The sequence below is a fragment of the Syngnathoides biaculeatus genome, chromosome 2, assembly GCF_019802595.1.
Source record: "Syngnathoides biaculeatus isolate LvHL_M chromosome 2, ASM1980259v1, whole genome shotgun sequence".
NCBI classification, from domain to species: Eukaryota; Metazoa; Chordata; class Actinopteri; order Syngnathiformes; family Syngnathidae; genus Syngnathoides; species Syngnathoides biaculeatus.
Genome location: NC_084641.1, coordinates 10,389,648 through 10,409,526, shown reverse-complemented (window position 1 = coordinate 10,409,526; position 19,879 = coordinate 10,389,648). Strand labels below are relative to the sequence as shown.

General features: G+C 41.4%; 1 protein-coding gene across 5 annotated transcripts in view; it reads right to left on the bottom strand.

Annotated features, from left to right (window-relative positions):
- The window catches only part of LOC133507488 (helicase ARIP4-like), a 73,867-nt gene that overhangs the window by 3,988 nt on the left and 50,000 nt on the right, over positions 1 to 19,879 (bottom strand). For all 5 annotated transcript variants that reach the window (XM_061832560.1, XM_061832568.1, XM_061832594.1 and 2 more), the window contains 20 exons: positions 13,778 to 14,021; positions 13,474 to 13,607; positions 13,096 to 13,257; positions 8,710 to 8,921; positions 8,452 to 8,634; positions 7,845 to 7,978; positions 7,269 to 7,465; positions 6,987 to 7,190; positions 6,454 to 6,592; positions 5,583 to 5,760; positions 4,968 to 5,186; positions 4,219 to 4,337; positions 3,986 to 4,110; positions 3,381 to 3,480; positions 3,102 to 3,307; positions 2,812 to 2,987; positions 1,461 to 1,657; positions 1,050 to 1,249; positions 673 to 762; positions 471 to 566 (listed from right to left, as the gene is read on the bottom strand). In XM_061832560.1, the coding sequence (XP_061688544.1) occupies positions 471 to 566; positions 673 to 762; positions 1,050 to 1,249; positions 1,461 to 1,657; positions 2,812 to 2,987; positions 3,102 to 3,307; positions 3,381 to 3,480; positions 3,986 to 4,110; positions 4,219 to 4,337; positions 4,968 to 5,186; positions 5,583 to 5,760; positions 6,454 to 6,592; positions 6,987 to 7,190; positions 7,269 to 7,465; positions 7,845 to 7,978; positions 8,452 to 8,634; positions 8,710 to 8,921; positions 13,096 to 13,257; positions 13,474 to 13,607; positions 13,778 to 14,021 (3,315 nt within the window). The remainder of the gene's footprint in view (positions 1 to 470; positions 567 to 672; positions 763 to 1,049; positions 1,250 to 1,460; positions 1,658 to 2,811; positions 2,988 to 3,101; positions 3,308 to 3,380; positions 3,481 to 3,985; positions 4,111 to 4,218; positions 4,338 to 4,967; positions 5,187 to 5,582; positions 5,761 to 6,453; positions 6,593 to 6,986; positions 7,191 to 7,268; positions 7,466 to 7,844; positions 7,979 to 8,451; positions 8,635 to 8,709; positions 8,922 to 13,095; positions 13,258 to 13,473; positions 13,608 to 13,777; positions 14,022 to 19,879) is intronic.

Sequence of the window (19,879 nt, the reverse complement as noted above, 5' to 3'; positions counted from 1 at the left end):
GGAATATTCTCAATTATTAATAAAAAACAAACAAGCAAAAAATAAAATAAAGGTATTGTCTGCTGAATGAATTAGAGATGTCTAAAACTAAGATCTTAATAGCTAAAAAGAAAGAACATTCAGAATGATCCCAAGGAAAAAAATTCCAAGTTCAGAAAATCACACACTAATCGATTTGAGATTTTTTTGGTCCAATCTATCAATCTTTGACCCTGGAGACACAAATATTTATTTTGTTATTAGTTTAAAGGTTAGGAATACTTCATTATTATGTCATTAAATTAGTGGATTCTCAGCGAAACTATCTTGACATTAAAACAAACCTGTAGCCCGAAAGCGTACACCAACAAACATAAGCTCCTTGACAGAATTATGATTACAATATTTCTATAATACAGTACTGCAACTGTACAGTACTATATTTTAGAGTTACAGCATTGAGTAATAAAACGTCAAATGAGTCTTCCTACCTTTGTGTGATCTTGTAATAGTCTCATCTGACATCTTGGGCTTGCTGGCTGCTCTGATAGCAAATATTCGTCCATCTGATGTCCTGATGTATGTCCCTAAAATTGAGAAAGGCAATAGGTTAGCCAGAAGCTAATGAGATTCTTCACAGGGAATTAACCAAATCAAAGACTCAAATAACAAAACTGAAATGATGAGCATTACCTTTGGTGCCCCTAATGACATGGATGCTCTCTCCAGCTGTGATTCTGGCCTTGACATCTGTTGCGTTGTTGGTCCCAGGAATCACCATATCTAAAAGAGAAACAATATACAATAGTTGCAATTTCGTGAAAAAAAAAATCCTGTCACTCAGTAAAGAGCAGATCTCCATCAGGGTTTAACAAAAATAGTGCTGTGTTCATGTGCAACCCATCCAGGAAGTTTTAATAGTAGATTTCATACAAGATAGCAAACCAACTAACCAAAAAAAGGAGGTAATAATTACAAAACTCTTGTCTATGGTTTTGAAATTGGACCACAATGGGAGTAGAAACAGAAGATCCAGAACAACTGGCGACAGTACAGTACATACTGCGTACCTGTTGTAGTAATGATCTTCTGCACAAACACTCCAGCTTTTTGCAAGCAGGTGACAGGAAAACCTCCATGGCTGGACACTGATGAGTCTTTGGACGTTGGAGCAGAACCTGCAGACGGCTGTCGAGGTATGGTGGCAACTGGAGCAGAGTGGACTGGTCGGACATTGGCTACTGGCTTGTCTTCAGCATGAGGTGGTCGCCTGGAAGGGATTTTGATTACTTAATCACACAATTTTAAGGATGAATTTATTTGAAGGATAAATGGATGTTTTACATATTTTTTTCTCAAAAAATTATCACAAGACATTACACCATTTTTTTTTGAAGGTACAGTAACAGATTTTCACTCAGAGGGACACTTTGGAGCTTAGAGAGCTTTTTAATCCGTTGTGAATATTCTTTATTACAAACCAGTTTCTCTGGCTGAATGCAGGAATGTTGGTGAGGCTCTGGTCACTGGCCGGATAGTAGTGAGCGTAGGAAGGACGAGTGTATGGCACAGATGCCCTCTTCTCCTCCTCGTAACCTTTTTTTGCTGCCTTCTTCTCAGCAGTGCTCAGCTTCATCTCTCTGCGGTCCATGAGCAGAGACTCATGGGGGAATGGTTGCTGCAATGATAAAAAAAAAAAAAGACAGCGAAATCCATAATGAAGGTTACTCTTATTATTGAATCACCATTCTTATGAGTCTTATTAATGCATTTGCTGTAATGAAAACAAAAATTCTTGAATTGTGCCTTTGGAATGCACCCATCAGGGTATCTATTTTTTTTTCTTTCTATCGCTTATCCTCATTTTTAAAGTGGGTGAACTGAAGCCTTTGACAGGTGACTAAACCGTGAGCTGGTTGCCAACCGCAGGGCACATATACAAGTTGTAGTCAAATAATCACTCACATTCATACCTCTGGACAGTTTAGAATCTTCAATTAGCCGAACATGCAAGTTTTGAGGATGTTGAAGGAAACATGGGTACCTGGAAAAAAACGATGCAAGCACAGGGAGAACATGCAAACTCCATAAAAGGTTTGAACCCAGGGTCACTTTACAATGAGGGAGACAGACTTGACCATATGTAAATGTTAATAATAATAAATTCATTGTTCCTGGAAGAGGCGGCTTGGCAGCTCAGCTAGTAAAGCATTGACCTCACAGTTCTGAGGACCCGGGTTCGATCCCAGCCCCGCCTGTGTGGAGTTTGCATGTTCTCCCCGTGCCTGCATAGGTTTTCTCCGGGCACTCCAGTTTCCTCCCGCATCCCAAAAACAAGCAACATTAATTGGACACTCTAAATTGCTCGTAGGTGTGATTGTGATTGCGACTGTTTGTCTCTATGTGCCATGCAATTGGCTGGCAACCAGTTCAGGGTATACCCCGCCTCCTGCCCGTTGACAACTGGGATAGGCTCCAGCACTCCCTGCAACCCTTGTGAGGATGAGCGGCAAAGAAAATGGATGGATGGATGTTCCTGGAAGATCTGAGCAACTCCATATTTCTTTCAATTTTCACTTGTAATAAGTGTAACGTCCAGGTGTTCATGTACATCTGTTGGTACCTCATACCTATACTAAACTCTGCCTTTATACACCACTAGGGGGCAGACAGGGCTTAATCCATTCATCCATTTTCTGGATTGATTATCCTCACCAGGGTTGCTCAAGCCTATCTCAGCTATTTTCGGGCGAGACGCAGGGTACACCCTGAACCGATTGCCAGGCAATGGCAAGGCATATATAAACACGATGTTTCTCTAAGATCATCTACCTTGGTAATGAGGTGTGGGAAGAGGCACAACGCCTTATCTAGGACGCAATCCATGCTCTCTTGATGCTGCAACTGAATTTGGCAGAGCTCTGGCTCTTCTTCAGCAAAATGGAGAAGAGATTCCACCTCCCTCCTGGTGAAGGCCAGGACAGGATTCAAATCGTCCACCACTCGGTCTGATTGATGGGGAAGGAAAGGTAAAATAGTTAAGTAGGGGAAAAAACAACACTTGCACATTAGATAAGACTGGATGAAGTTTTATTCAACTGTTTACACAGTAGCGCTCTCACCGGACATGCCCTGTTTGGAGATCTGGCGGTCGTAGATCTTCTTCTCAAGCGTGAAATCACACACCAACCTGTAGATGTGACACGCCTTCCTCTGACCGTAGCGGTAGACACGGCACACGGCCTGGGCGTCATGGCACGGGTTCCATGAGGCATCAAAAACCACCACACGGTTCGCTCCGATCAGGTTCACTCCCAGACAACCTGCCCTGCATCCCGTGGTGCGAAGTCCCGTTATTCAGACTTGAACATTTCATAATAGCAAGTGTGTCCGTGTGTTACCTGGTTGACAGCAGGAAGACCCACGCTGAAGTGTTGCTGGGATTGTTGAACTGGTTAATTAATCTCTCTCGCTCTGAGGTGGTTGTGCTTCCATCCAGTCCTTTAAAACATCACAAAGACAGAGCAGTTAACGATACTGGACTTTATTAAAGGCTGATCATGTTTTTTAGGCTTAAAATGTGGAAACCTTGAAACTACAACGCTGGTTTTGTTTTTCCTTTGCTGTAAATTACATGTAAACAAGGGATGTTACAACCAAACTTATTATAGAAAACTAATGAACCAAACTGAAATAGTAAAAAAATGAGATGAAATTAAAAAATGAGAAGGCTTTTTTTTTAAAGTTTACTCACAAAACCTTAATACTTGAAGTAATAAAAAATAATTGAAGCATTTTTAAAAAATAAAAACAAACAAATCTGCTCTAAAACTAAAATAATTGATATTAATAAAAAGTACCTATAACTAACATAATCCTGATTACAACATGGTAATGCAAAAGTTAAAATGTGCATCATTTCAGCACAATGGGTATAATTTTTCATAAAACCAAAAATGTACTTTCTCAGATACTGACCAAGAAGTGTTAAAACATCAACACTCACTGTAGTAGTTGACATTTCTGACCCAGTTCTGGCTGCCTGCGTCTCTAGGAGAGCCGCTGGGAGAACGAGGTACTGGTCTCTTGGCCAGGAAATCCTCAATCACAGTAAGAGTTGACAAACTCTGACTGCAAGATGCACAAATAAGAGATTGGGTCATAAAAGGGGGAACATCTGGGAATCCAAGTAAAAACTGCAACTAAATTAACTTTTCTTTCCCACTGAAGCCTTTTTACCTGAAAACAAGGAGTTTATCTCCCTTTGCAACGCTCTCTTCAATCAGGTGGAACAGCAGCACCATTTTTGCAGAATTTTCCAGGATGCCGGGCTTGTAATCGCACATTATGTCTTTGGCCTAGGACGCGTAGCAGAGTAATAAAATCTCATTATATGTTGTTAGCCGAGCAACTGTGTCTTTCTTGAAATGATTGCCAGTAATTATTGGGCAAAATGTTGGGGGGAAATTATCCCCTGTAGTCACACAACGGCAGTGGCGAGTGAACGACATAAGCATCTCACACGAGAATGAATTCACTGTGAGATTAATGAATATTTTCCATTCATCCAGGTCTTAATCAGAGGGTGAAAAGAACCAGAACAGTCCAGTTGTGACCGATTCAATGACCTGACAAGTGCTGATTTAGCACATTTAAAAATAAGAATTAAAAACAAACAAATTAATTAATGGATAAGCAACATACATATACTGCTTACATCTCCAACTTTCTTTCTGTAGCAGTGTAGATAAATGGGTCATTTAATTTTAGGTCCACCGAGAGTTTATTTTTGGTACCATGCACGTACATAGGCGATTATGTAAAAATGACCTATTTTTCAAAATCTGCTTATTTAACATTACACAGGGGTTGATTATTTAAGAGTCATATACTTACTCCAGTCTAAAAAAGGTAATAGCTATTAAAGATCTGGGTCAAGGAAAAGAAACCTAAAAAATGATGCCCATGTCGAAACTTTTGTTCCATACCCATTCATATGTGATGACCTGATTGGCCCTCTCCTGCAACTGGTTGAGACTCAGTCCTCCGATGGGGTTTGGGTTTTCCTGGGACTTTGGCTTCTGATTGGTTGCAGTGGGGCATTGTGTCGGTGCAGCTGAGGTGACATCATCAAGGTCTAAGTCCTGGTCACTTGCCAGGTTTTCCTTTTGTAAGGCTTCATAGAGCACATCTGGATGATTCCAAATCTTAAAGAGAAGGGTGAAGAACAGCAACATGGTGTAAATACTTAAATGTGCATGGATTATTTCAATTGTAATAGAGCACAGATTTATAGTCTAATCTGATTACATTTGAAATACTTATCTGCATTGTTGCTTTAATGTACTGAAATTGCTTTGGATAACTTGGGCGTTCTTTCTACTGCCACCTATTAATTGTTATTGTAGGTAGAGTGCAGTTACCTCTGCTGCATCATCAATTTGATTTACATACTCTATGTTCTGGGAACATCTGGATGTTGTAAAAATGCTGGACACAATGGCCCACAGATGCATGGAGAGTTTAGGTTAGAACTGCTGCTCAAGTGGACTTTGGTGATGAGGCAGTTCAAACTATGGCATTTAAAAAGTCCTCACTCTCACCTTGCAGCATACGCAGAAAGCTTTGAGTGGATTGAGGCTGAGCCAGCCGGTGTTTCCCGCCTCTCTGAAGCGGTTCATGAACTCTGTGTAGAGCGCCCTTTGCAGTGGAGACATGCGTACCAGGATCACATGCTCCTCTTTGGATGGCAGCTGGTCCTTTAGCACATCGTGGCCTCGTCTAGGGCAGAGTCAGAATGTTCATTTTATTAAATAAGGAAAGAAACTTACGTTTAAAAAAAATTTGAAATTACTTCTTATTTTCATTTCAAGAGTAATATAAGTTACTGTTGACCTGACCAGAGGTGAGTAAAGTAGTTAAATTTTACACTCAATTAAGAGTGCTGTTACTTGACAGTAATGCGACTCAAGTAAAAAGTAGATATCCCCAAAAATGACTTGAGTATAAAGTACAAAGTGCAAAAAATTGACAAGTACTGAATACATTGTGACTAACTTCACATTTCTTTCAATCAGAGAATGAACATGAATGAAATAAAAAACTAAAATCTGAATGTGGAAATTCTGATATTGTTGAGGATGTCTATGAAGTCCCAGCAAGATCAGGATGTACCCCAAGAGATGCGAGTTTTATGGATACTTGTGATAAAACAGAGCTAATGTATGCTAATATGCACAGCCAAAACAACAACAAAATTGACCACAACTTGCCGCAAAGTGTTTTGGGAAGCTACTAAAGATATTACAATATAAAATAGTAATACATACATAAAAACATTAAAAAAGTTGTTTTTCCTCAATGTTGCCTGTAAATATTGTGAGGTCCACTCTTTCTGAATGCTCTTTATTATTTTGTGAGTTTGACAAGTCTTGCGCTGCTTGTGTGAGTATTTGTATGAGGCTGCTGTCTCACCGCTGTACGAAGCCCTCCAGTAGGCTGTGCAGGACGTGGCTCCTGTACCTCATCAACTGGATGTCCTGCGGTGTGCTGTCCACACACTGCCCATTCAGAATGGGACGTTCGAACATGTTACTGAATTCTTGCCGTGTGCCTGAAACATATACATATACATGGTCAAAAAAAAAAAAAAAATCTAGAATAGTTAGCGGGTAAACCCATTCAAATCACTATGGACCCTAATCATTTGGAACAAATAATTATTCAGGTTGCTGACTACAGCAAGTCCTTCTCTCTGTCTTTTAAATGTTTCTCTAGATTTGTTATTTTGATATTGTGAATGTTTTCCACATTTTTAACCATGAGGAGGAGCGCTCAAATTACATTGCACTTTTGTGCAATTAGAAATAAAACCTTTCCATCCATCAGTCCAAGGAACAGATTCATTCTAGTTCCTTTATTTTGAGTTTTGAGGATGCATTGGTAACAGCAACGGTAACGTATATGTATTTAAAAGCAATACAATAACAATAAAACTATTACGTTACCAAGGAAGTCGGGTCGAACAAAGTCAACCATGCACCAGTACTCGATCAGGTTATTCTGGAGTGGATATCCTGTCAGAACCAGGCGGCGCTTGGTTCGGATATTCTTCAGGGCCTGAGAGGTGCTGGCATGGCAGTTTTTAATGCGATGGCCCTCATCACAAATCACTACGTCAGGACCAGGCTTGGCCAAGGCTTTCTCGATAGCTGAAGAAGAAAAGTTTCCTCTTTAACATCATATTGAATTTTATTCCAACTCTTCGTCTGCTCTCTCGTGGCCTTCACCTTTGAGCAACTTCTGCTGCCGGTCCTCCTCATCTCTGTCGATGACGGCAGGGCCTGCAGTTTTCTTGCTTTTCTTCTTTCGTCCGGACACAAAGTTCTTCTTGAGCGACAAGAGGCGGTACATCTCATAGCCCATCAGCAGCACACCTCCATCTTGGGCCCAGTTCTCTACCACCTTGGCCCTGGATGCTGTGTTTCTGGGTAACCACAGTGAAAAAGGTTACATAACACAAAAGCTGGACTTGATTTTGTCATTATTTTTCGAATTAATGTCTTCAAATGGGTTATTTCATAGGAATGAAAATGCAAAGTCATCTTTCAAACACCTCCCTCTTCACACACATACAGTATGTGCGTGTACACACAGAAAAAAAACAGCTGTACGGAGTTGTAGCACCAGATGGCAAGCCAAAGGTTCAGCAGTTAAAAAAAAACTAGAATTTTCCTCTCTTGTGAGTGCACCGGCACTGGTGTATGCATGTGTGCTTGTATACTGCACTCACAACAGCAGAACGGTAACAGAATGCACATTTTTCTTTCATAATTTGCACTCAGATCCATGCGTTCACTACTCACTTGTGTTCGTCATTGAGGATGTGAACCTTGAAGGTGCGAGGCCTCACAACGCCATGGTCGCTATCTGGACGCAAGGCCTCAGAGTGCGGGACCCATAAATTAAACTCTGCCAGCCAGTTCTGCAACGTGTTGACCTGTGGGAGAAACCATGACAAGTTGTATATACTAAATGCAGTGCAGCTTTTGTTTCTTTAAATATTTATCAGGGTTTTCCATTGATTAGAAATCAGAAAGGCCTTTAAAATCATATTGAGTATTTATGGTTTAAATATTTCTAGGGCCTTTTATACCACTTCCTTTGAGGTTTTGTTTGATTTTTGGCTTTACCCCACTTGACCTGATTAGGGTTAGCGGTAGTGGAGCCTATCCTAGCTGACTTTGGGGGGGAATGGAGCTCAGCCTGAACTGGTTGCCTTTCAGCAATAAACAGTCACTCCAATGGAAAAATGAAGTCTTTGGAGAAACCTGCATGCCTGTTTTTGGAATATGGCAATAAGCCATAGAACACCCTCACAAGCCTGGTCAAACTCCACAAAGGAGGCATGAAGACTAAATTTGAATCCTAGCCTCACAATCTACTTTGACACTGACTCAAGAAGGTGCTTACAGGGACGATGGTGAGCACGGTGTGGGCCTTTGTGTATCTGAAGAGGACGTCAATGAAGGAGATGACCTGCAGTGTTTTGCCTAGGCCCATGCAGTGGGCCAGGATGCAGCCAAAGCCACTGCTGCTGCCAAAACGCTCCACCGACTCCACCAGGTTGTCGTACAGGAAACGAATTCCACCAATCTGAGATGCATAGCACAAACCTGAATTGGACTTTCGTTAAGAATTCAAAAATCAAAAGGGGGCATCAGTTGGTACCTGGTGAGGTTTTACAGCTCGTGCCAGCTGAGGTGACAGGAAAATGTCCTTTTCTGTTGCCGGATGGTTCAAGTTAACAAGCACCCGTCCTTGTTTATCCGGGCGATTGAAGTCGTCGTTGACGTGCATGCCACTTTGCTGAAGCTCTATATCATGGTGGGCGGAGTCTCGGCTGATAGCGTTGTACTCTCCCTGGCTTAGATTAATTGCACCTACAGAGATGATGAAGGCAGGAGGGGTTATGGAGAAAGGAAAACGTATTTTCGCTGGAAATTTTATCAAAATTGCATTAAAGGTTGAGTACTATATTATATTGTGAAGGACAGATTTTTTAATTTATTTGATTTTGCTTGGTAAATATGATCTTGCACTGCAGTTAGTCATACGTATGAATAGTACATGTACGTGAGCTAGAGACTATCACAGGATTTTTGTTCAGTGGTTGTAACAAATGGTGAATGACCGAGAGTTGTGAAGTATGTATGTTTGTTTGCAGATCAGAATCACAGGAGGTAACGTAATTTGATGACATCACTGAAGGGGGCACGCCAACGCAAGGAGACAAGAAAACCAAAACCAACAAAAAAATACTGAAAAAGAAAATCTTCATTCTGGTGCAGAACCTGCTGGAAGGCTCTGTTCTCAAGACAATTACTTTGAACTTTGGCATACCTTAAAAAAACCTTTTTGTTGTTGTTTTGGTTCTTTTTTTTTTTTTTTTTTACAGATGTAATAACAGTTGCTATACGGACTCTCCCCATGCAAAGGTTTTGGCAAGTCCACCAGTCAAAATACTCCACAAACATTGTGAGCCACCTTTGCAGTGGCAAAATGTAATCATAATTTCCAATTGTTTCAAACAACGTTTTGAAACTCAAACTCAATTGCAATGATTTTTCCTTGACTTCCATTCAAAACCAGTTATCCATCATAAAAATTATATCCAAATCCAAGCGCAACTATATTTTATGATCATTATTAGGTAAGGGATACGTGTAAATGCTGCACGCTCTAGACATTGCTGCACTTGTTTGTAGCCATTATTTTCTACAAGAAGACCAATAAGGCTTATAGCAATTTCTTGGAAAATATTTGTCATTAAATCTGTCTTGGTTTAAACAAAAGACAAACCATTTACAAACTACAAACGTAACACCAGGGCAGGTACCGAACCAATTTTGCTGTGCAGTTAGACTTCTAGTGATTGAACATGCTCTGTTTGTGGTTTCACCAATGTGGTCCCTGAGAGCAAGCACAAATATGATCTGGCCCATGATCAAAACCAATTTGACACCCCTAGTTAAAAAACAAATGCAATAATCTGTATTGAAATCAACGTGCCTCAGTAGCAAGTTTGCTGCCAGGTTTCTGATGAGCTCCAGTCGACACCATGTGTGTGTATTTTGCTGACAATCTTTGTGATACCTGTTGTTGTGCTTGAGTGTGTACCCGGAAGCCCAACATCCCTATTTAATTAAGGAAAAAAAAAATGACGATTGCACAAGCCGCCAGCCTGTGAGTGCACGACGGGAAGAAGAGACGTGTATATGTGTGCTGTAATATGTTATTGTGTGTCCAGAAATGAGAGAGAGAGAGAGAGAGAGAGAGAGAGAGAGAGAGAGAAGAGAGAGAGAGAGAGAGAGAGAGAGAGAGAGAGAGAGAGAGAGACATGGTGTGTGGGGTGGGGTGGAGTGAGAAAGCTTATACAACCGCAATGAATGTCTGGTTATACAAGTGGGATTAAAGTGGCGGGGGGAGACTGGTTATGCAACCTTAACTAGAAATGTCACTGTGCCACAGCAGTGCACCAGTGCATGTGTGTGTGTGTGTGTGTGTGTGTGTGTGTGTGTGCGCGGCTAACTGCATGTGTTGTCTGTCTTGTGGCACCCAACCAGGATTAGCCAGTTTTATTGCGCTGATCTGCTCCATCTATCACTCTTCCCCCTTTACCTACTGCCCCACCCCCCTTTTGTTCCCACATATTGTCTGCGTGTCAGTCTCAAACTCAATGGTGTGTGCGTTAACACGGATATCTTGCTTTTTGTGTATGCGCGTGTCTGCGACAGTGTGACTTCGGTGAATGAGGGACATGTAGATAATGTACCCTGCGGACACTTGAAATATTCTGATCCACCAAAGAAAAATACAATGATTATCAAAATGTGAGCTGTATCAAATGTTCGAACAATCACTTCCAAGGTCGTGCCAGCATCTTTGTTAGCTTTAGATTTTCAGTGTTATTTGTTTGGTTTTTACTTATCTCACATCACGTCCGTGTTTGTTCTGCAGTGCAAAGCTGACAAGGCTTCAGGCATTTAAACAATTTAAGCAACTAACAGCATGCGCAGTTTATATTTCAACAGTCAGAGGGTTTCACTTCACAGTTGGGAAGCTCCCTGCTGCTCATCCTGACCTACAAGTTCATTTCACACAGTCAAAGGACAAAGGGCAAGTGGGGCCCGAGCGCAACAACGTGTAGGACAAGCTACTTAATTCAGCCTGGATTCATTTCTTTATTTGTTGATGAGCTATGAAACGATTCTGAAAACTTCAGTGAGCAACTTTAATTTCTGTCAAGTCTTGAAATTGTTTCATAAAATGTCTAGTTATTAAGTATATTCTCTATTTATTCCTAATAAATAGTACTTGTTGTGGGTGAGTCAATAGCTTAATTCAGTTGCTAACTAGGAAGTTAAAAGAATTTGTACTTGCTGTGTGACTTCTTAAAAGGTATGTAACTAATTCCACGGCCACTATTCTAGATCCACCTCGCTGTCCTGGATTACGGGCACGTGAATTTAGCGGCAGTCCACCATAATCGTGTTTTCTCATGGTTTCACACAAAGAAATACTTGTTCTTTTTAGATGAAGTTGTTCAGAAATTCCTTTACAATCTCAGTTTTGAAATTTTCCATTCGGTTGAGAATTTTGGTTCTGACAGATGACAATGTTCCTTGATTCTGGCGTTGAAAGGCACATGTTCATGGTATTTCATGACGACAGAAAACTTCATGGTGGTGATTAACTATTAATATTCTGGTTTTCTATGATCCAGAAACCAGTTTGAAATAAATTCTGACAATGTGCTTGCTCAGTTTATCCCGCTCGAGGGGACGCCGCCATTGGAAACGCTGAAACACATTTTCATTGACTAATATGAAACATCTGGGCATTTTTCTATTAAAGAGTCAGGGTTTTGGCCAAAAATTTTGTGATGGTTTACATTTATTTAGGTGTATAAATTTGGGTTCATTTTTGGCACAAAATCCTTAATCCCAATCTGATTCTTACAAACTCAGGCTCATTTTCTTTGTACATCACTCCTCTATGAATTGATACCTGTTTTGACATACTGGTATTGTGAAAATATTAATTAGCTCCATCAGTCTGCTATTTTCTTTGAACTATAGTTTCATTTGGAATATTTTGTATTTTACTTTACTAGTGATTATTCGGCGGCACGGTGGAGCTGCTGATAAAGCGTTGCCCTCACAGTTCTCAGGACCTGGGTCGATCCCGGCCCCGCCTGTGTGGAGTTTGCGTGTTGTCCCCGTGCCTGTGTGGGTTTTTTCCAGGGACTCCGGTTTCCTCCCACATCTCAAAAACATTCAACATTAAATGGACAATCTAAACTCTGTGAGTGTGGCTGTTTGTCTCAATGTGCCCAGCGATTGGCTGGCCACCAGTTCAGGGTGTACCCCGCCTCTGGCCCGTTGATAGCTGGGATAGGCTCCAGCACTCCCCGCGACCCTAGTGAGGATAAGCGGCAAAGAAAATGGATGGATGGATAGTGATTTATTCACTCATTCAGCTTCCATTCTGCTGAAGCCTATCCCAGGTATGATCGGGTGAGAGGCGGGGTACACCCTCAACTGGTCGCCAGCCAATCGCAGTACACACACACACACACACACACACACACACACACACACACACACACACACACACACACAACACACACACACACACACACACACACACACATATATATACATATATATATATAAACATGCATTTACACTCACATTTACACCTACAGGCAATTAAGAGTCTTCAATTAACCTATCCTGCATGTTTTTGGGATGAAGGTGGCAATCAGAGTACCCAGAGAAAACTCACGACGGCATGCGGAGAACATGCAAATTCCACAAAAGCAGGGCTGGAATTTGAGCCCCGGACCTCAGAACTATGAGGCAGACGTGCTAACCGCCCGTGCCAGTGAAAAATTTTAATATGATAACAAAAATGCAATTTGTACAATTAGTACTATTTACAGATAAGGTGATTGATTACTTAAAACTATCCATGTAAATATCTAAATTATTTATTTAGAAATTCCAAACGATTGTCTCTCTCTCGCTCGCTCGCTCTTGCTCTCTCTCTGACCTTCTGTGTGTATGCGCTCAGTCGTGGAGGAACGTAAGTTGGTATTGACGTCCTGGCAAGTATCGGTGCTACTGGACTCCAGGCGGATGACTTCCTGTCTCAACTCCTGCTGTGACACTGATGATGAAGATGATGATGTTGACACATGCTTTGTTACATCATCTGCACAAAGGGATCACAAAAAGCAAAACAGATCACTGCTTTGTGTTCACATTCTTACCCAAACGTGGTCACACTTCAAAGATGGTATGGATAATTAATGGGGTGGTTCTGCATCTTTGTGTCAGTCCAGTGATCGATGGGTGATCAGTCTGTGTGAGACTATGAATGTAACAAGTCGCACTGAAAACAGATGGCTATGGATGTTGGAGAACACACCAGTTTCATATTCAGGCAGCAGTGGTATAGACAAATCTTGCTTTCTCTGGTGATCCAGACGTTGCCTTCTCTGTAGCTCCTCCTGCTGAGCAGTTTTAGTGACTGCTTCCAGCTGATGGTCCCTCAGTAACTTCCTATGAACACAAGAGGAACAAGAGCACCTCGTAAGCACAGATCTTCACCGAGGTGCATTTGCCACTCACTGAGACTCTATTTGATGATTGATAGAAACTGAATGTGCTCAAGGCAAAATATGAAGTCCCAGTACGATGATGCATGCCTCTCTGGAAAATAATTTGCTTACCTAATGTTACGTCTCATGTGCGATGGTTTTGAGGTCCTACTCCCTCTTCCTGTCAGGGTGGAGGGAGGTGTGGTGCTTTGGCTGGAGACTCCAGAGTGGGGTCCTGAAGCGGGCTGTGAAGGGGTAGCGTTGGCTGCCGTCCCCCCTGAAGGTGAGGTAGAGTGTGGAGGGGTGCACTCCCATGCTGCGGGGTCGCCTCCCTGAGCCTCATTCTCTGAGCTGAAGGAGGCGCTGTGTGACTGATCTGAGGAAGCAAAGAGCGATCACAGTTAAACATGCAAAGTCCCACCTATTTTACTCTCATCAAGAGCATTCCCAGATGTTGTGGCGAGGCCATACACAGAACTGAGCCACAACAGGAGTTCTAAAACCAGTTCTCACTATTTGTGTTCCAATGATCGGTGTTTACAACAAATTATGCAATGCAATTTTTATTTATTTTCATTTAATCAATAGTGATTTTCTATAATCGTATTGCAAAGTTAAAAAATACAGGATAACATTCATCTAACATGCAAACCAACACACATTTGTCTTTTTTTTTTTGCAAGGCACAGATCTGGCCAAGGTTAAAAAGAAAAAAAAAAAATCAGCTGCACTTAAGGTTTGTAAGAGCACAGTGGCCTGCATGGAAGACGTCAGGGATGACCCGAACCCTTCTTCGAGCTGTTCGTATGGCCCAAATGAGCAATTTTGGGAGGAAAACTTATGTGAGAGTAGTAAAGAAGATCCCAAAGATCACTGTGGCTGAGCTCCAAAGATACAGTTGGGAGATGGGAGAAAGTCAAACATCGCCGGAGTCCTCCACCAGTCGGGGCTTTATGGTAGAGTGGCCTGATGGAAGCCTCTCCCCATGAAAGCCCACATGGAGTTTGCGAAAAAAACAAAAACAAACAAACACCTGAAGGATTCCAAGATGATGAGAAATAAGATTCTCTGGTCTGGTGAGACCAAGAGAGAACTTTTTGCCCTTAATTGTAAACAGTATGTGTGGAGAAAAACGGGGACTGCTGTCCTGTCCAATACAGTCCCAGCAATGATGAATAGTGGCTTTAGCATGATGCTGGGGGCATGCTTTTCAACTGCAGGTACAGTACGGCTGGTTGCAATCAATATGAAGATGAATATGGCCAAGTACAGGGATATCCTGGAGAAAAAGAGTGCTCAGGACCTCCAACTGGGCTGGAGGTTAACAATAAAAACCCAGTAGAGCTCTGAGATTGACAGACTTCAAGGGAAGTCACTTTTATTTTTCGGCAGCTGTAAAGCATATGCGGAACACAGTTGCGAACCTATAAAAAATACCTTCCAGAGCAAATTTTCCAAATGTGTCTGAATTTCCATATCTTGAACATTTTGCAAAGAAATTTCCATGCGACAGTCATACGCTCTGAAGTGACGTGTGCAATGAGATACTAATTTCCGGTTCAGAAGCGATGTCCTATGTGTAATCATTTTATATGTATGCATCCTTAAACGTATTAATTGGGCTGTTATTATTTTTCCAAGTTGTTCACTCTCCGTGAAAACGAGGTTCCAGCCAGACCTGTGTGCCCAGTGTATGGTTCCACCAAATGACTTATTTTGATGTTTTGCAACTGCTTGGCAATCAGCATGGTGTTGACACCGATCCACTCCTCATCCTCCCTTCATGACACTTTGGATAAGAAGTGTAGCTTATTAACTACCAAGTTGGGTGTTCAATGTCAATGCTGAAAAGTAAACCGGTAAAGTCAGATGCTGAAACCCCCCCCCATATCTGGAACAATCAGTGTTACGGCCCTAACTAGACAACATTCAATGATTTCTGTAACAAAATACAGACGTTGCGTAACATTTGGCGAGTCTGCTAACACGATGCCTTTGTTTTTAAAAACAAGTTTTGTACACCTGACTTTGTCCCTTCAATAATGACATAGCTCCCTCTCCCCCCTAACTATGGTAATAATGGCGGCTGCATATCGCTCCCCTCCCCCTTCAGCCATGCTGCCCTGTGCCATTCCTCACTTCACATCTAAATTACCGCCGTTGGGTGCGGAAACTAGAGATCATCAGGAGGCTGTGGGAGATTATTATAAATTTCACTTAATCTGTCTGAAAATTAAAAACCACTTCATCTTTGTTCACTGTCTATGCGATCAAGTTATTGTGACAAGCATTATAACCACTATTAATGTTCTTTTGTTTTATGACACAAAGCACAATAAACTTTAATATGCACCTGTTGCTCTTCATAAAACAGAATAGGTCATGGCTTCCTATGAGTTGAACAGCTTTGTGTTCAATTAGACCGATTTCACACAAAATTAATTTGTGACTAATCTGATCATCATCATATTCATACTTTTTCCCACTATTTTTTCCTGCTGGTGTGCCATGAGATTTTTTTTATGATAAATGTACTGAATATGGGTGCATTGTTTCAATGAAGGTTGGGAAAAAAACTGCCGTCGAGGCTAGTTGAGCAAACCTAATGCTGTTTTTGTCTTAAGTTGGTACCTTTGGGTTTTACAACGATTAAACAATCATGACATACCCATTAATTAAAGCTTGAAAAAAAAAAGACATGAATCATTCAAATGACTCCCAAGAACATTTGAGTCAGTTGTGCAGATCCGTTCGAAGCATTATGTCTGGTTGAGTGTCTCATCCAGAAACTGAAGGTATCAGAAAAATAAAAGCTATTTATATTTTTTCTGCATATCTGAATACATGTTTCTGCTCTCAACATCAACCCCCTGGAACTTTTGCTTCACTTTTCACCTTTCATCGTCTGCTACCCTCTTCCTTCTCAGTTGCTCTGCCAGAGACACACTGAACCATATCCCGGGCTTATGTAAGTGCTGGATAATAAATATGGACAGATTACGAAACGAAAAACAGGAAGCACACACACACACACACACACACACAGAACAAGCCTTGCCAGGAATCTGCTCGGGATGACGGCACAAAATGATGCTCCGCTGCCAACACACAGTGTACTTAGTCACATTAAGTTTCAACGTTCATGACAACTGGTATATTATGTTCCGGACCTGCAGTATCCACAAAATGATAAGAATGTGTGCAAACGCTCTGAGGCTGGCTGCGTTGCACAACAACTTACATAAAAGGGTCCTTTTGTCAATTCTCCATAATCAAATGTCGATTAAATGGCAACCGTCTGTCTCAGTGACGTATGTGTGCGCGTGTGCCTGTGGTGGCCTCAACTTTATTTGTAAAACACTTTCACAGCACTTGCAGATGTAGCAAAGTGGTGTCTGTGCACAAAACGGGTCTAAATGCACGCAGAGACTGACACGTCCAACCAATTCATAATAAGCACTTCTTATTGATAGGGATTAATTAGAGGCCCTGTAGCTCAGTGGTTTAGAGCACTGGTTTGGTAAACCAGGGGTTGTGGGTTCGTATCCTACTGGGGCCTCCATTCCCTGAGAAGGGTTGCGTCAGGAAGGGCATCCGGCGTAAAAATTGTGCCAAACATATATATGCGTTCATCTGAGATGACACGCTGTGGCGACCCCGAAAGGGACAAGCCGAAAGAAACTTGCTATTGATAGGGATTAATTAAATGCATGTTTATGATAAAACATTTATATATTGTATCAGTGGTGATACAGTACATAAATGGATATTAGTGCTTCATGATCAGGGAAAAGAATTAGAGTAACCTGAAAAGTGAAAATAATGTTTGATAAATATAGATCCATAAAAAGGAACTCACTTCTGCATTGGGACATGATGTGTTTCTGTCTTGGCTGTTCGGCCCTATATGGCTAATTGTATAAATGTGTAGACAGAATTTGTCAAAGATTTGCAGTAAACAATAGTTAAAATCTTTTTAATCATGTCAGCAGTATGATAAAATGTTGCTTCAACAATTGCCTGTACAGTAATTTTGCAGGCAGAGAAATATGTGAAATTGCACCAAACCATTCTCTTAAATTGACAGCTACTAGTCAGATTGACGTGGGTTGAGTGTCAGAATGCAATTTAGCTCCTCCAGAGGACAAGTTTTATCTCGGTCGTAGATAACTGTACAGATTCATGTTCACGTGAGCATATCGCATATACATTAGAACCTTGCCAGCTGTTCTTGTTCCGTCCCTTCAATATTACTGTACCTGACAAAACTGTTACGTAAGTCTCCATTTCAAGCGTAGAGCCACAATATTACAATATGTGCACACACATGGACACCCACATTCACGAGCATGCACGCACACACACGGTGGGCACTTAGTGAGGTGGTGAAAACAAGGACAGGAAGTGGAGTGGCTAGATGAAAGTGAGGTCCTCATTCAAAGAGGGATGCACTTCAGAGGAAGACGGGCAGACATATGATCATTACAGTGAACTCCTACATCACGGGTATACACACATCCATCCACTTTCCGCACCGCTTATCCTCACTAGGGTCGTGGGTGTGCTGGAGCCTATCCTAGATATCTTCGGGCAAGAGGCGAGGTAAAGCCTGAACCGATTGCTCGGCAAATACTGGGCACATATGGACAATCATTCACATAAATTGGGAAATTTAGGGTCTTTAATAAACCCACCGTCCATGTCTTTGGATGCGGATGGAAGTAAAAATGCAAATAAGCACAGGAAGAAGATGAAAACTCCACCCAGAGAGCCTGAGCAGAGATTCAAACTAAAAAAATCAGAACTGAGAGATATCTGGTCACCATTCTTTCACCCTGCTGCACTGTATATGATTATATCCACTGCACTGCATGGATTTTATATGAGATATATAATTCGAAATGAAATGTAAAAAAAAAAAAAACTGATGATGAAACTGGAATTAAAAAACCTTGAGAAAGTCAAACTACAGATGACGTAGTGATGTATTGCGGTGACGTCATTTGTTCCAACACTAAGAATGTTGTTGGTTTGATGCCTCCTTCAACAAATTAAAATTTATGAGATTCAAAGAAGGCCACCAAATCTCTATATTTGTGTCTCCAAGGGAGGCTACAGGGAAATGACAAATCTTATGTGAGCAAATTTCGAGAGTATATATTTAGGGTTTATGTAACTTCTCAGTAGAGGGCTGAAGAACATAAAACCACAACTTGTGCTCTTTGTGTGTGCATGTCCAACAAATGGCTTTCACTCAAGAGTATTGGCACTGAGAGGAAAGTTGAAATTTAGTAGTAGTGTGATGATAAAACAGTGTTAATGATGAACTGGCATTAGCTTGAGCTTGAGGTTTGTCAAGTTAACCGCTTTTTATTTGCTCATTGGAAACGTCCATAACAGAAAAGCCAAACCGCTGCTTTTTCAAAGAAAACACAGTTTTATCAGAACACTTAAGTTGTGTGCATTCAAGCCGAAGAGATGAGTACTGATTGTGATCTGCTGTGGGAGTTTCCTGAGTTGCTTCAAAAGCAGTAAAATACAGGCTGTGATGGGAGTGTCTGTGATCGACAGCTTACATAACGCTGACTCACAAACTCACATGAAAGCACTTTTAGCCCTTTTCAAGTGCTTCACTACAATTTGTCCAAAAGGTGCTACTTTCCATTGTCATTTTTTTGTTTCAGCATCAATACAAAACGTATCTGAATACAACTGGAAACTGGAGCAATCCCAAACGTTTCTATGACTTTGATGGGGGAAAAAAAAAAAAACAACAACAATATGCCAGGTGATGCTATTTCAGTTCAGTCCCTTAGATTGCAGTAAGTAAGTTTCTTTCGGCTTGTCCCTTTCGGGGTCGCCACAGCGTGTCATCTCAGATGAACGCACATATGTTTGGCACAATTTTTACACCGGATGCCCTTCCTGACGCAACGTGCACTAATATGTGTGTGTCATCTTCCACATGTAGCATGATTGCTACCACAGCTCGATTTGCCGGAGATGCTGGTCACAAAATCCAAGTAGGCTTAACCAGCCATCCGCTTTCTTTACCACGTTTCCTGTAAAGCGTTGCAGTGAGCTTTAGCCTATTTCAAATGACTCAGTAGAAAGGTAGACCGTACCCTGGACTGGTCGCCAGACATTCATAGGTCTAATACAAATGAACAACAATTCACAGTTACTTAATCTGAACCGAACATGCGCTGTCCGCCATCAAAATTAAGTGAGGGA